Source organism: Cygnus olor, chromosome 8, assembly GCF_009769625.2.
Source record: "Cygnus olor isolate bCygOlo1 chromosome 8, bCygOlo1.pri.v2, whole genome shotgun sequence".
Lineage (NCBI taxonomy): Eukaryota > Metazoa > Chordata > Aves > Anseriformes > Anatidae > Cygnus > Cygnus olor.
In genome coordinates this window covers 7,531,771-7,547,674 of record NC_049176.1, presented here as the reverse complement: position 1 = coordinate 7,547,674, position 15,904 = coordinate 7,531,771, and the positions used below count along the sequence as shown (strand labels likewise).

The window sequence follows — 15,904 nt, the reverse complement described above, 5'->3', positions numbered from 1 at the left end:
GTTATGGCAAATTACTAATAAGCAGGCCTCTCTGTTCTACATGCATATGTCTCAGTGTCTACCATAGTCATCAGCATGGAAAGACTTGCCGTTAAAGTATTCAACTACACTTTCCTTCCTTTTAAAGATCCGATTTCCATACTATTCAACTTAGGTTTATTCTCATACTTGTCAACTCACTTTAGTACGCTGGACATTGTGCATAGACTCTACAAACACATAACCAGGTATCCAAACCAAAGCTAAATGGAAAGGATGTTCTACTCCTTTTTTCTGTAGGATCACAATCCTCTCTTCTTAGTGCTTTTATGTCATAAGGTATTAAAAAAAAAAGTGAGAGAGAAACTCCACTCTTTTGTTTTTAGAATTTTTTTAAGTATAACTGTGATATAGGACTTACACTATAAGCCCATTAACTCAAACTGACAATATTATCCTGTCCACAGGTGCTATTTAGAGGTGTTTGTGTAGAGCACATATTTCTTAAAACCTATAACCTGCTTAAAAATCTGGTAAAATATTGTCTGTTCTTTAAATTACGTACTTTTTCAAGAGTATAAAAACTTAAGAATTTTTGTAGTTACCCTTACAATGCAAGACTATTATAAGATGAATTTTATTTGACACTATAGTATCAGTTTGAGTTGCATTTTCCTTTTTGGAAGAATGTAATCACTAAAAGCACAGCAGAGATGTTAGTTTAAACAAGCAGTTTAAATGAACAACCAGAGAAGCAGGTGTCAGGTATGAAAGCGTTTTGTTGTTGTTTGTTTTTTTGCACATAATTTCAAAAGCATCTGGTGGACTTGCTTCTCCTGTTGAATCAGTAGAAAGAAATACCAGATACATTGTTATAGTTAATAAATTCAATGTGTTTAAATTCAAGAGCTTAAATCTGCCCTTCATGATTCATGTTTATTGTTAAGATTTACGCTGCTTCTGTGGAACATGTAAAAGTATTGAGCTGAGGTTCCAACATAAGCAAGGGAAAGGAGGAGGACTATTATCTTGCACAGAAGAAAAAAAAAACATGCCTGGTTTTGGTTAAGTTTTTCTCCTAATATTTTTTTGTTCCTGTGATTGGAGCAATGCCCTATATTTTTAGTAACTTTCTCTGTGACTCTTAGTTTTTCTTCACCATGTGAACTGCATGTATACAAATGTGCTCACATACTCTGGTCAAACAGCAAAGGGGTGTTTCTAGTAAGTTGTGTATTTCAGACAGAACTGAGGAAAGCAGCAGTCTCAGAGTACAAAGAGCAATTTTACCTAGCAAAGCATACCATTGCACTTACTGGTGTAAGCCACAGAAACAACTTATGTATTTCTTTTGTAGTTTAGCTCATGTATTTGAATGCTTTTCTTTTAGTGCAAAGTAGAAGATATTTTTCTTCAATTGCTGTTGTGAATGAAAATCTGTGTGAATTACAGAAAACATAGTATTTGTTTTACAACAAATACTTTAAAACTACATCCATTCTATAACATACATTCAATTAAATTATTTTTGATTCATGCCATAAAATTTTACAGGCAACTGGCTGTGAAGTGACTATCATCAAATCATGACTGAGGTATTGTGTTTATCTGTCCATCTGTTTAGAGAAAATTGTTGCAGATTCTGATTTTTGTGATAAGAAAGATAGGATAAAGCAAAAGATACATTTGGGGGGAATAACTGGTTTGTATACAAAATTTTGAAGATAGATGCATAGGTCCTGTTTGGATTATTTTAAAATGAAAGCTTGGAAGTTTATTTTTCCCATACATATTACATTTCTTATATTGCTTCCTTTCTTCTCCTATTACAAGCTTGCTTTTTCTTTATTCTTGCTTAAAAGAGATTTGTGAGAAATATAACTTTTACTTAAGCATACTGTGTTGAAGTTTTTCCTTATTACCTGCAGACTCATTGGTTTTCCAGATAATACTGCGGATGCAGAAGCCAAAAATGTATCAGAATATCCCAGCTGTTTTATTCCATGTGATGCTCAGCAGCTCCTTCCCTGACACTTCTTTGGAATTCACGAGGAAGGGGTTACAACTACTTAAAGTATAGATCATTTCTAAGAACGTAAGTAAAAGATCATGGCATGAGTGCATCCAATAGAACTGCACGTTCATAGGTGACATTTTAAGACAGTTATTAATAGATGGAGTTATTTACTTCATCTTCAGTCTTCTTATGGTTGTGGCTTTGCTCATGTGAAGTTCAGAATTACACTTGTTACTGCTTTGAAAACAGTAATACCCTTATGGTTTGGGGAAGTTCCTAGCATGTGCCATGCTTCCTCCATGTAGGCTATTTAATTTTCAATTAATTATTTCCTTTGGGGTTTACTTATTGTCAGAATACTAGACTATATCTGCCCAGGTCAATAAGTAAACACATAGTCCTTCATAGCAGTCAATATTGTTATGTTCTCTCCAGTCAGGATGCAGTTCACACAAGGATATTTTAAGCTGTGCTAATGTAAACATGAATGAGCCATCACAGTGGTTTCATGGTGCCAGGGCTGTGCTGCACCTCCTTGTCAGGGGAGAGGAAATGTCTTTCAGCTCCAGGCCAGAGTGTGAGGTATGGGTATGTGATGTAAGGAGTTGCATGTGAAATCTTGACCTTGTACATGCAGCTTCTAGTGGAGAAATCAAGGCTCTGATATTTTGGTTTTAGTCTCAAATGTAACTTGTAAAATACCAACTGCAAAGTAACCTGAAGCCCTGTTTTCAACCTCTGAAAGAGTTGCCAAAGAGATGCAGGGCCCATCTTAATTTAATATAGTCTACACCAATTTAGACAGTAATATCGAACTGCTATGGAAGGCTCTAACTGGTATGTACAAACAGTGCAAATTTGCTGTATGGAATGTGTAAGGATATAATGTGAAACACAGTTTCGGAGTTGTCCAGGAACATATAAATGTGATGAAGTTTAGTAGTGGCTTATTACAGAGAACAAGTAAGTGCATGGCTAGTTTTGGTAAATGCTGGTTGTTGCCCATGTGAGATATGACTTAAATCTGGGTATGGAAGCCTCTATACGGTCCCTTTCTTGACATAAGGGATTTTGGATCAGTATCACTTCACCTTTGGAATAGTTTACGATATTTTGGACTATGTTCTTAATGGCTTCCGTTCTACCTTTTTGGCAAGAACAGATTCATTTTTGTTGAAGATCTGGAACAGCTTTCTACAGATCTGTCAGTTCAACAACAAAATGTGCGTGCAAATTATGTATATGCTTTCAGGCAGAGTTATAGGTGATCTAAATCATTGGAGATCCACTTAAACTAATAGATTTATACCATTTAAGAGGCACCAATCAATATTTTTATTACCTATATATAATTCCTGTTTGCTATTGTTTAATGTTACTTCAAATCTGTTTTAAAACCTAATCAGGATTAATAACAAATGGAGACTGCCCTATCCTTAACTGAAGCTGAAAAAAGCAACCTACTTTTATGTGTCATAGCAAATATGCTAGGATGTTTAAGGCAGATTTCTGCTCACCTAATATATATATACTTATCCATTTGAAGGATATGAAATCAGAGTGTTGGTGTGATGAAAAGATATGTGTATGTATTTTAAAATGATTACTTTAGAGATTTTATCCTTCCGTCGACACCTGCAATATTTACTTACAAAATAGTAAAAAATCATAGAAAACGGAAGTCTGAATCTTATCCAGGGTATTCTAAACATTTTTCAAGCAAGCAGGAACAGTTACTTAATTTTTTCATATCAAAGACAAATGGAGAACTAAGTTCTAAGTTTAAACTGTGAGTACTATGTTTTCCTTTTCTCTGCTGTATAAAAGGACCACTACTTTCTCTTATGTCAGTGCTGAGATTGGTGTCCAGATCTATTTATTTTTAAAATGAGGAAAGTTGCAGCTGTAACAGCAGATGGACTTCACCTCTGATATGTGTATCTTTCTTTCATAGCCCATTAGGTTGAAAAGTAAATTTTGCATGCATATTTGAGTGCTACCTGAAAGCAACTTGCTTGACTTTTGTAGTCTTTCTGAAAATGGGATGCTTAATGCAGAAATAATTATCACCTGTACGTTTGACTGCATTAGATAATTTTTACTCAAGTTCTTAATTGCCTTTGATTTTGCATGAGGGAGTTCTGCAACACCTAATGAACTACAGCACCACCTGTGAAGTGTTCCCTGCAAACATTAAGATGGAATGAATGGGAAATGTCAACAGCAGGCAACTTCAATTGCAATAAAGAAAATGTTCTTTTAAGGTAAATTATCTACTGCTATTTCAGCATAGCATGGTTTGGATAGGAAATAAATTAACTGTCCAGCTTCCAACCTATGTTCACAACTTTGCATTTGTGCAATAAATAAAATTACAGAAGTTATAATATTTCTAATTATTTTCAGTATTTGTGCTGGGTAAAAAAGGGAGCCTGTATAAGGCAAGAGAGAGAAATGAGATAACCTTGGTTTCACTGCATTGCAGTCGATAGATTAACTGTCCATTGAGTAGTCCAGAAGCAACTGTAGATATCACATAGTGGGGAAAGAAGTTATTCCTGTTCTTTCTTCCCCATGTCATTAAGTTGTATGGATTAAGGGAGTATTTAAAAAAATAATTTTGCAGTAGGTGAAACACAGTACTGAAGGCCTTCCAGCTGTTGACCTGGATACTCTAAATTGCCAATGCATGATTCCAGCCAGTTCCAGCTTATTCCTCCTGCAATTACCATAGAGGAAAGGGAGTGGTAAAATGCAGGAAACACAGGTAAAAACCTTTATGGATAGTGGGAGTGGCATAATACAAATGAAAAATGTGCCTCCTAATGCAAACTGCTCCTCTATCTGTGGTAATTTTTGTCTAGCTTCTTCATGGTTCTCCCTTGAATGTGCAAATCAGAATACCACCTAAATGAGATGAAGCCTTCCTTCTCTTTCAGGCAAAGGCTGACAAATCACAAAATAACACCCAAGTATTTGTGATCAAAATGTAACTTGATAGTCAACTGAGTTAAAGGTTGATTCTTATAAAACTTAGGCCATCTTCTCTAGGCAGGCTGAGTTTACACAATTCCATTCCCATGTAAGAAACTGGGAGCTGGCCTGTGAAGATAAGCTTCTACTAAATGTTTTTTTTACATTAATATGTGAACACATGTCAATGCTATGTCAACACTATGTAGTGAATAGTGAAAATATTTGAAATCTCAAATTTACTCCCAGAATCTAGGACTATACATACTGTACAGCTAGGAAATGGAAGTCATATGTTTAGTTCTGTATAATGAAAATGATTTTAGCATTAACTCAAATTTGCTAAGATAACTGAGATACATGAGGTGAAGAGAACAGGAAGCTATGTGAGAGAACCTAGCAATGATATCTAGTTTAATAGCAAATGGGGTAGGGGGAAAGTGACTGAAGAGAAAGATCTGTATTTGTAGACTGGTATCGTGATACTGTTTGGCTTGCTTTTACATTGCTGCTACAACCATAAAATAATTTAACTGTTTACACTTGTTCTGAAAGCATTGTTTAAAAGAAAAAATAACAAAATGTGTTCAAACGGTAACATTTACATTGCGGGGGGAGAAGGGGAAGTCTCCTTACCTTTTCCAATTTGGATAGAGCAAGAGAATAGCAATCTTTGGCTCTGAACTGCATGAATCTCATATTGGCTGGGTGAGTTAGTTCTGTGATAATGCTTAGGCTTGAGAACAACCTGTATTTTAAAAGAACGTTACAGTTATAGCTCTAATTACAACAATTCACAAGTGTAAGGCTATATATAATGCTATGATTTGTGTTTATGTCCATGTTTTTATTAAGTGCATGAAAACTGCACCTTTTTTGGTACAATGAAAAGCTGTTATAATAGCAAAGGGAACTTCTACAAATGTTCTCTGTAGAATTCACAAAGAAGCAAATGTACATTCAGAGGTTGAACTTATATTCTATGTAAATGCTAGGAAGGAACTACTTAATTACCAGAGGTTTTATTTAATTATTTCTAAAATGACAAATCTGTAGGAAATAACAAAAAATGCAGAATTATATAGTCTTTGCTTGGTATCTGGTTGTATGTAAACTATACCATTTGATTAGAGCTGGCTTATATACTATTTCCTTTTTATTTTTAGTTGTGTTTATATAGTCTGTGTCTACAGACTGAGTAATCTAGACTAGAATTAGTGCTTCTTGGGACTGTAGGAACTTAAAATTGCTGAGCAAATGTATGATTATGTATATCTGTGTTCTCACAAATATTTCGCATGTGTAAATATTTCAAAGTTAACACTATTTCAGACTTTCAATAACAACAAAAAGCAGTGAAGTAAGTTTAACTCTGATCTGTCTGTATAACACAGATTTTCATGAAGCCCCAGCCCTCAGCTATCTCACGAGGAAAAAGATTTGTAGGTTATCCTATGAAAATGCTACATTATTTGGACTAGAACTCATTATTTATTTCCTCTGTAAATTAGTCTCCTAAGAAAATGAGACATGGATTTGTAATCTGTTCTGATTCTGAAAGTATTTATTTACATATGATAATAGAAAATTGTAGTATTAATGACTAAAACATCCTGACTTCCGTTTCATTCAGACAAAAATAATGTTACATTTTATCACTTTACAATGACTTAAGCTTCCTTCTTTGTTATCAGATCATTCCAGAATGATTGGCATGTTGTTTTTTCCCCGCACTATATAAACAAACCTAGGAAATACTATTTATCCTGGAATAAAATGATTACAGGTCACTAAGAAACTCAGGTGCTATCATGAGGAATAAAATCATTGTTTGCCACTTGCCATGGGTTGGAGTATTGTGGATGTTACTTGCAGAATCAGCAAATTCTAAGTGGCAACTACTGCCTGACTTTCTCTAGTTCACAGTGCCAGTGATTCACTATTGTAAAGTACGTTCTCCCAAATGATTCAGTCATGAAGGAGTGTTTTTCATTAAAAAAAAAAAGTCACTGATAGGTGAATACAAACAGATGGTCTATCGATAGCAAACAGCAAAGATTTGCAAGCATTATTGACATTATTGTAGCATCTAAGACTGTGTCCAGATGGATTTTGAGTATCTTCGAAGAGGGAGAGTCCACAACCTCTCTGCTGAACCTATTGCAGTGCTCAGTCATCCTCCCAGTAAAAATGTACGCACTGAGACATCCCTGAGCCTTCTCTTCTTCAGGCTAAACAGACCCAGCTCTCTCAGCCTTTCCTCATAGGAGAGATGTTTCAGTCCCTTGAACATCTTAGTGGTGCTTTGCTGGACTCTTTCCAGGACATCTATGTCTCTCTTGTACTGGGGAGTCCAGAACTGGACACAGTATTCCAGGTGTGACTTTGAATTTAAAACTGTTGTTTGTAGAAAAATTGAAGGATAATTCATGTTGGAAGGAAGCTCCAGAAGTCTCTAGTCCAACACCTTCTTCAAAGCATGGGCAGCTATGAGCTCAGACCAGGTTGCTCAGGGCTTTTTCCAGGGAGGTCTTGAAAACCTCCAAGGACAGAGGCTGCACAGCCTCCCTGGGTGTTTAGTTCTACTGTTTGCCTGTCCTCAAGAGGGAAAAGGGTTTCTGTACATCCAGTTTGAGCCTCTCTTGTTTCAGCTTACATTCTTTCTTTTTTTTAAGTTCTAAGATGACTGTTAAGTCCCCTGTTAGTCTCCCTGTTCTCCAGGCTGAGTAAGTCCTACTCTCTCAGCTTCTCACAGGGCATCTGCTTCTGCCTGTGACCACCTTGGTGACCTTCTGTTGAACTTCCTCCAGTTTATCTATGTCTTTGCTGTATCAAGGCCCTGAAAACTGGATGCAGTGTCTAGGTTCAGTTTAACGTGTGCTGAGTAGAGGGGGATTATTGCTTCTCTCCATCTACTGGCCATGCTCCTATTAATACAACCCAAGATGCTATCGGCTTACAATTGTGTTGGCCTTTGCTGCCAAGAGCATGCTGTCAGCCCATGCTCAGCTTGCTGTCTGCCAGGCCCCTCAGATCCTTCCCAGAAGAGCTGCTCCCTAACCTGCGCTGCTTCACAAGGCTATTACTTCCTGTGCTTAGTATCTTGTGTTTGTTCTCTCTGAATTTCCTGTCAGCACATTACTTCACCCTGTCTAGTAGTGGTTAGTGATACTGAGATGCAAGCTTTCTTCTCCCAGGCCCTCTAGATTTTGTGCAAAATGCAATTTAAAATCTGCCTTCATACACTGGCAGTATCTCCATGTGTCTACACAATCACTTCCATGATGAAAAGGATTTTTTGAGCAATTGTCCATTTAAAAAAATAAAAGCTGCTCTGTTCTAGTTCCTCCTCCAGGGAACTATTTGTCAAACTCAGAGAAATCTGTGGTTGAGTTCCCTTGCAAAGATGTGAGATATCACCTTTGCTTTCTTGAACAGACCTTGACACAAAGCTTTAACTCTGTCATGTTATACCAATAAGAAACGGTGCTCATCGACCATTTTTGTGTGGTTTTCTTAGAACCTGAACTTAGTAAGTTAGTGTCAATTAAATTCCATGTCTTTAGTCTTTTCCTTCAGTTTTGTGTGAGGAATTTCACTGAAATTCAAGTAGAGCCTAAATGTGGGGAAATACATTTCAAAAACTACCTACCAGCATGCATGTTAATGTCCTATTGCAAAAGTTTTCTAGGTACGTTGAAGCTAAAACATAGACTTTTAATGATCATATGACAATAGAAATGCTAGCCATTGTTATGTTAGCACTTACATCCCTGTGAATAACCAAATATTAAGTGATTATATAAGGATGAGTTAATGGAGCTGGCAAACTGGGTGAGAATCTGAATCACTTAATGATGACCATTTGTGTGCACTCAGGAATTTTTGAGCTTCTTAGCTTTTACAGTCAGACTGATACCAACTCTGAGTGGTTACACAGTCTGCTATGTCCTACTAAAGATAAAGCACTTAAGGAATAGAGTCTGCATACACAGATTAAATACAGAGTAACCATACCCTTGAGATGAGTCTGTGATACATCTTCACTTGTATCATGTGTTTAAAAAGTAAAAATCCTAAGAATGTCATATTCTATAGGTATGAACTTTTATCTATTAAGGAGCTTAACAAATTTCTTAAAGTTCTGAGGAATAAGTTTACTCTTTAAATCCTGATTTCTTCTGCATTAATTCTGCATCGTGTAGTGAATAATTACTTAAACTTCTGCTGGCTGAAAATTTTTGTACTGCTGTGTTTAAAGGACAGACATTCAGGTTTGACAAATAACAGTATAACATTTAGAACTAAGAGTAGCAGTGAATTGAACACCTGATCTAATGATAAAATGTATACAACTTGCAGGAAATTTGCAATTTACTAGGTTTCTGTTAAAAATGGATTTAGTTCATCACCAAGATGTAAAAACTGACTTCGGTTAGGAAATCTGTTTCAAACCTGCTATTGGTAAAATTCATACTTTAAGAGTGCCCTCTAGCAGAATTAGGGGAAAAGACTTTCCAGGTTGTCAAAGCCAGGTTGTCTCTTGTCCCTGGTGTAAGGCGCTGCCTGCAAGCTTTCAGCACCAGAACAGGCCAATTCTGTGCCAAGATTCCTCTTCTCTACTCCATTCTGGTTTAAAAATATATATATATATATATATATATATATATATATATATATATGTATATGTATATATATATACACACACACACACACATATATATATATATATATATATATAAAAAAAAAAAACAGTAAATGGCTGGACTGGGAGGAGAAAGCCTTAAGCAGCCTAATGGAAAACATGGGTTGCTGTTGAAATGGTATTTGGGAATCAGACAAGTGAGAGACGCATTTAGTTTTTTTCCTGAGCCAAGATGATAAACTATGTAATGCCATCATAACCTCATTTATAGATGAACCTCGTTTGGTGCTGATTGCCAGATCCAGCTGAACTTCTTAGTTATTAGGTGTACTGCTACATTTTGACTTCTTGTAGTATTTGAAACATAGGCATCAGAATGTTAGCTTATAGGAACTTAAACAGGACTTCCCAAACACCAACATTTAAATCCATTAATATAAAGTAAGAGTAAATATAAATGCTTTTTGTAGCACAGATTCTCTGCCTAAGGAAACCTATTTTTCTAAGGTTATGGCTATCAATAGGGACTCAATAGTTGGTGGCTTATTTTACATCAAGAAGTGAGAAGCATCTCTAGGACACGGCCCAAAACTAGTAATTTCTCCTTGTACTTTTATTTTTTTAATTTCTCCTTAGTTCTTTTCTGTCCAAAGGATTAAAAAAGTCCTTTATAATTCTGTATGACTGACTGAGTCACACTTCTTCACTCCTTTTAACTATAATTAAGTCCAATAAGCTAGTGTCACAACTCTAATTGGTATGGAACAATTTCTAGCCTTAAAGGTGCTAATAACCTTGTCAAGTTATAAACAATATATTCAGCTCCTAAAGGGAGTTGAGGGGGGAAAACAACTCTTCTGGCAAGGCAAGATTGATTTATGTAAATCAGGGAATAATGTCAGAACAGGTTTATTAGAAATGGCAACCTAGGCCAAACAGTATTACAGCGCACCTGGAACATCTTTTCAGGCCTGTCTGCAGCCCTTAATGAGATCAGTTGATTTGAGTCAATCAAATCAATGAGATTCAGACTTAGCCTCTATCTTCTGTGTAGTTTATTCTGCAAAACAGGTAAATGCCACTACTTTATGCCTCTTTGTGAAGCTTAGTTATTTCTACAACTCTGATATTAGATAAAATATAGGGAATGTTTTGTATGTGTTCTAGGAAAAGTTTTAAAATATATTTAAAATACAATACTTTTTAAAAGATTAAAAAGTTTTCAGAAACGTTATATTAAGTCTTAAAACATTTATTTTGATATTTGCAAAAAGAACAAGGCAGTCTTAGAACTATACTAAACTATACTTGGAATTTTACGTTTCATACATGAGTTAAAGCTGCCATCTAGTTGTAAGCATTGTGCAAGACAACTGAATGATTATACAGCAAGTTCTAGTTGGATATTTATGGTGGTACTGCATTTTTTTTATTTATTTTTGGTGTTTGACAAGGTAGAATACAACTGTAGGAAAAATCAACTAGTCCTTACTAAATTTTGTTATTCAGTTTATATTTCTGTTTTATATTTTGGGGTAAGAAATATTTCTGGAAAATTTAGTGATGCATATCAAAGTCTCAGTGAGATACACTAGTGTGATATGGTTAATAGTACACTTGAATGTTGCACAGATCAAGTTTGATTTTAATTTTTAATTTGTGTGTGATTATGAAACACCTATGCTAAAATCAGATATAAATTCAAAAACTAAGCTCAAAGTTAAAACAGGTCAGAACTAGTTTCCTATGCAATATAGATATTGCTGCTTCTGAGCACATGCAGTAATGCTGACAGTATTTAGCTACATAGTTGCAGGTGTATCATCTGTACATCTGTTAAAATACTTTTGTTTTCATGTGCTTAGTTCTCAGAAACTGAAAGTTTCAAGAGACTTCTATGCATCTCTCTCCAGTGTTAAATGGGCGCACAAAAGGGCAGTAGTGTAGTGTTGAATGATACTGAACCTTCTATATCAAGAAGGTATTTCATACTTGGCTGTATAGTGTTTATATATACGTATGGTTTCGTGAGTTGTTTGGGTATTTTTTAAAGCAACTAAGAACTTTTTCACAGTTTAAAGTGACTTGTATCCTTAGGTACTTGTTGAATCAATATATTTATATAATATGAGGTTTTAATCTGGTTCTCCAATGAACAGGGGATCTCAGGTTTTTTTTTAGCGCTTCATTGTGGAACTCGTTCCTTAGCCCATTTACTATACTGATCATTTTTCACTAAGCATTCTTTTATGACTCTTAGTATTTTGTTGTCATAGGTAACACTGCACAAATGTGCCTACAAAACTATTTTTTGTTCAAAACCATATATGCAAAATGCAAGCACTTATAACTAACTTCATAGTAATGCATTGGTTACTGCTTTAGAAGAATCTGGTTTTAGTATTGGCTTTACCGTTATTCTGAAAGACTGCACTGAGGAAAAAAACAATCTTTTTCTCAACTAGTTTTGGTCTTAAGTCTTCCAGAGTAGCTTTCTTTCTCTTTCTGCAAACCTGAAAATTGACTTTAAAAAACGATCAATCATCCTGTTTTGGGATGATCATCTGAGATTTCAAAGAAAACCTTAGTATGCCAAGAAAGAGTTTATTGCTAAGGTTTATTGCTATGTGAAAAGATTTGCCCATATGAGACAAATTAATTTAAGTAGAAATTGAAGTAGAAGAAAAGAAAAGAATTCTCATCTAAGTACATAGCACATTATCAGGTATTTCATGATTAATAAAGGTGTACAGAGAGATTGCAAAAATCTCTTACCTAAAAAGTGTTTGAACATTTACAATAGTCTTAGCATCTGCCATGTAGTCTTCCTCAGCACTCATTGTACTTTCTTTGTCCACCACCACCATATTAGCTGCAAAGGTGACCCCGCATCTTAATAAATCATCTAGGCTTTTGTGAAGAGAAAGAGGGAGAAAAAAACAAACAAGCCACTTAAATATGGAACACTTAAAAGACTAGTGATGGTTGGTATTGGTAAATCACATGCTGAGTTGCTGGTTCCCTGCATCTCCATGTACATACTATAACCTCCAATATAGTCTAAGTTAAACATATCTTAATGAACTTATAGAATAGAATATGAATAATTATTTTGACTTTGAAGTTATACAGAATGCATTTCAGTAGGTTGTAATGGTCCCTCTCCTTTTGCTAAAATGATAAAAACTATTTCAGATTTTTAAAATAAGGCTTTAACACTTATGTGGGAAAACTGTATGTCCTTATGTGCTTTAACAGCTTACTTTGTTGTGGTTACTTTTGGTAATAAATGGACCTAAAATGATTTGGGTTGCTCTTCCCCACAACTGTTTGTTTCAAAATGTTAATTGAAAACAAACAAACAAACAAAAAAAACATTATGTCTAAGAAACTCCTCTATTAGGTTTACTTAGAGTGTTCTTATGATGCTTTTAGGAGCAGATGTACCTCAGGAAAACTTTTCACCCTGCTGGAATAGTGAATATATTCCAATATTGTTCAGTACCTCCTATGAGCTCAACTAAAGGAAACAATCACAGGCAACCGAGTTACAGTTTCCAGCATGCCTTATGTCTGTTTCCAAAATGAAGCAGGTTTCAGTTGTTGTAACAATAACATTTTCCATAGAAACTAAGCACTTTTTGAAAAGTTTAGGAAGGACGTTTTTGTGATGGCATACAATTCTTGTGTGTGTGGCTGCTAGAAACCTAGCAATTCTTAACTGAAAATGAGCATAGTATTTCATGGTTTCTAGAGGAAATTTGAAAGTTAAATTTTCGCATCCTTCTGTTTACTTCCAAAGAGAAAAGCTATCTTGTTATTATATTTGCTTCCCATTTGGCAATTCAGTTGTGTCCAGTGACAGGATGAGAGGCAGTGGGCACAAACTGAAGCACAGAAAGTTCCACCTGAATATAAGAGGGCACTTCTTTACTGTGAGGGTGACAGAGCAGACAGAGCACTAGAACAGGTTGCCCAGAGAGGTTGTGGAGTCTCCTTCTCTGGAGATATTCAAAACCCATCTGGATGCCATGCTGTGCAATGTGCTCTAGGTGATCCTGATTGGCAGGGGAGATGGACTACATGATTTTCAGAGGTCCCTTCCAACCTCAACCATTCTGTGATTCTATAATTGATATTATCTATAATATTGTCTTTATCATCCTGATTATTTTTTTCATTTTCTCATTAATCTTCTAAGTTTCCTAGGTTTGCATATCCTATTATAAATTCATTTTGAAATTTTGGAATAAGGGAAAGGATACAAATTCTAGGTATTTATTTTACATCTTGTACATATTCTTCAAAAACAAATATATAATGTAATTATGGTACAAACGGTAGTAGGTGGCATCTTTAAATGCTTAGGAAATTTATACATAGACATTAAATAAGAAAGGAACCCTGTGTATTTTTCATTGTAGTTCTTAGCTAAAGATGATCAGGTTCTATTAATTGCATGTGATTTAAAAACATGTTTTGGAAAACACAGAATAAGTATGAACTATATTTTTAAGTCTTGTCATAGATGAAAATAGATGTCAAAAAATAAATTACAGAGTCTGGTTATTGTATAAAGAGTTTAAAGTGATTTAAAGTACAAATGTACATGCTAGTATAACTGTAAATTGGAGAACTCTGCATAATCGCTTCTTTTAAAGATGACATAATGCCGTTTTAGGCAATTCAGCTCTCAAAAAATAATGCAACATTTAGGGAAGGGTTTGGTGATTTCCTCTTTGAAATAAATAAAATAAACTCAGTGAATTCTATTAAACTGAATTCCCCATGTTAATAGAAACACAAACATTTTTGAGTTATTAATTACTTTGAATACTTTGAGTCAACTTGATTATTCTGCTGGTATGATTTTTTTCTATAATTATTAGGTAATTTTCTATAATTATTAGGGAATTAAGAGATTTAAAAAAAAATAGTATCTGTTAACAACTCAAGATACCTTTTTGGTTTAGAGAAAAATCTGGAAAGTGAAAAACAGTTCTGTAGATTCACTGAAAATCTCACAATGACTGTGATACTGCCAAGATAAATCTGAAACTGTATCACTATTACAAGTAGTTTTAAAGCTCTTGTTACAACAGGTTGAAACTGAAAAATGTTGAATCTCTAGAATTTTCTTTGAAAAACTTGTTTCTGTTAATTCAGGGCAGCAAATTGAGTGATTGATTTCCATCTGGAGAATGAGTATTATGGGCTTGCAGCCCGACCTAAATATTAGCTGTGTAGTGAAGTAAACCATTTTCTTTGATTTGACACTCTATACAGGGAGATTAGTAAAATGCTAATGAGTCATTGATCCTTTCATTTCTGCCTGATTTTTATATTAAATCCACGTGGCTAAACTTAGAGATGCAAACATGTATTAGCAGAACTTCTGAAGACAGGACTGGGTGATTATTTTATGTAGCAGAAAATGAGGACTGTTGGACACATTTAGAATATCAGTTTTAGTATATTCTATACATATTTTGCTAAACCCTAGTCCGTAAATGCAAACAAATCTGATAAGTATAGGATAACACTAGAATCAGGGCATTATCTGGCAATTTCTAGATACATATTAATAAATTGTTACTTTGTGTTTTTGAAGATACTAACCTGCATTCCCTCTCATTCTTTTCACTAACAGTATCCTTCAGAAGTCAGAAATTTGAAATCTCAAACTATTGCATACAGACACAAACCATGCATGCAAATAGATCATCTTCAAATACAACACACATTTAAACATGCATTGACAATACACAAAACATACCACTGAGCACTACAATGTTAAGTTTTCTAACAGTTACTTCACCTACTTGTCGATAGAGCCCACCATGTAGTAAACCATTGGAAACCAACAGATTGCATCCAGAAAATGCATATCTGGCCTAAGCAGCAGATGGGATTACAAAATGAAACACAGTATCACAACAGCAGCATCTCTTCCAAAATACTTCAATAAACAGGTAGCATGTGATTTTTTTTTTTACAAAATAAAAAATAAACTTTTTAAAGACTTTGGCAGTATTACCTCTTTAAAAAGGAAATAGGTTTGCAGAAAGCTGTGAATTAACAGTTTTCTGTGATTGTAAAGAATGATCAGAATTAACATGCTTATATTAATAAGTGCACCTCTTAAATCAGAAATTTTATGGCACAGTACAATTTCAAATATAAAAACGAACGGCTGATTCCAAAGACATACTACCAAGTTATACTCCAATGCATGAATTAGCAGTATTTAAAATAAGCAGTGAAAACTTAATAAAAATGTGAGTAAAATC

At 34.8% G+C, this 15,904-nt stretch overlaps 1 protein-coding gene and 1 long non-coding RNA gene across 5 annotated transcripts in view; one reads left to right on the top strand and one right to left on the bottom strand.

Annotated features, from left to right (window-relative positions):
- KCNT2 (potassium sodium-activated channel subfamily T member 2) overlaps window positions 1-15,904 on the bottom strand; it is a 144,576-nt gene that overhangs the window by 19,304 nt on the left and 109,368 nt on the right. For 2 of the 4 annotated variants that reach the window (XM_040565398.1, XM_040565399.1), the window contains exons 22-24: window positions 15,437-15,508; window positions 12,390-12,524; window positions 5,606-5,717 (exon numbers count right to left, since the gene is read on the bottom strand). In XM_040565398.1, the coding sequence (XP_040421332.1) occupies window positions 5,606-5,717; window positions 12,390-12,524; window positions 15,437-15,508 (319 nt within the window). The remainder of the gene's footprint in view (window positions 1-5,605; window positions 5,718-12,389; window positions 12,525-15,436; window positions 15,509-15,904) is intronic. The other 2 variants (XM_040565400.1, XM_040565401.1) reach the window with 1 other exon arrangement.
- The window catches only part of LOC121073881, a 158,354-nt gene that overhangs the window by 114,636 nt on the left and 27,814 nt on the right, over window positions 1-15,904 (top strand). The window contains exons 7-9 of the long non-coding RNA XR_005821987.1: window positions 1,925-2,074; window positions 2,432-2,578; window positions 4,132-4,260. This is a non-coding gene — a long non-coding RNA (uncharacterized LOC121073881). The remainder of the gene's footprint in view (window positions 1-1,924; window positions 2,075-2,431; window positions 2,579-4,131; window positions 4,261-15,904) is intronic.